This window comes from Trypanosoma grayi (genome assembly GCF_000691245.1).
Source record: "Trypanosoma grayi strain ANR4 Tgr_2376_V1, whole genome shotgun sequence".
In the NCBI taxonomy this organism is placed as follows: domain Eukaryota; phylum Euglenozoa; class Kinetoplastea; order Trypanosomatida; family Trypanosomatidae; genus Trypanosoma; species Trypanosoma grayi.
Genome location: NW_008827994.1, coordinates 1 through 784, shown reverse-complemented (window position 1 = coordinate 784; position 784 = coordinate 1). Strand labels below are relative to the sequence as shown.

The 784-nt window shown below is 59.5% G+C and overlaps 1 protein-coding gene across 1 annotated transcript; it reads left to right on the top strand.

Annotated features, from left to right (window-relative positions):
- DQ04_23761000 (hypothetical protein) lies at window positions 1-784 on the top strand (the record flags this gene model as incomplete). The annotated part of the gene is made up of 1 exon (XM_009318187.1): window positions 1-784. A coding segment is annotated over one exon (784 nt), but the record flags the coding sequence as incomplete, so codon positions are not given.

Genomic DNA, 784 nt, shown 5'->3' with positions numbered 1-784 from the left:
GGAGGAGGCCGAGGCTAAACGTAGGGCTGAGGAGGAGGCCGAGGCTAAACGTAGGGCTGAGGAGGAGGCTGAAGCTAAGTGTAAGGCTGAGGAGGAGGCCGAGGCTAAGCGTAAGGCTGCGGAGGAGGCCGAGGCTAAGCGTAGGGCTGAGGAAGAGTCCGAGGCTAAACGTAGGGCTGAGAAGGAGGCCGAGGCCAAACGTAGGGCTGAGGAGGAGGCTGAGGCTAAGCGTAAGGCTCAGGAAGAGGCTGAGGCTAGGCGTAAGGTTGAGGAGGAGGCTGAGGCTAAACGTAGGACTGAGGANGGCTGAGGAGGAGGCCGAGGCTAAGCGTAAGGCTGCGGAGGAGGCCGAGGCTAAACGTAGGGCTGAGGAGGAGGCCGAGGCTAAACGTAGGGCTGAGGAGGAGGCCGAGGCTAAACGTAGGGCTGAGGAGGAGGCTGAGGCTAAGTGTAAGGCTGAGGAAGAGGCTGAGGCTAGGCGTAGGGTTGAGGAGGAGGCTGAGGCTGAACGTAGGGCTGAGGAGGAGGCCGAGGCTAAGCGTAAGGCTGCGGAGGAGGCCGAGGCTAAATGTAGGGCTGAGGAGGAGGCCGAGGCCAAACGTAAGGCTCAGGAGGAGGCTGAGGCTAAACGTAGGGCTAAGGAGGAGGCCGAGGCTAAATGCAGGGCTGAAGAAGCTGAGGCTGGTCGAAAAGCCGAAGAGCTTGCTTCCAGGGTTCTTGAGTGTAGAAGAGCGAAGGAATCTTCCAGTGCTGCGTTGAATAGTTTTACCGATCTCCTTATATC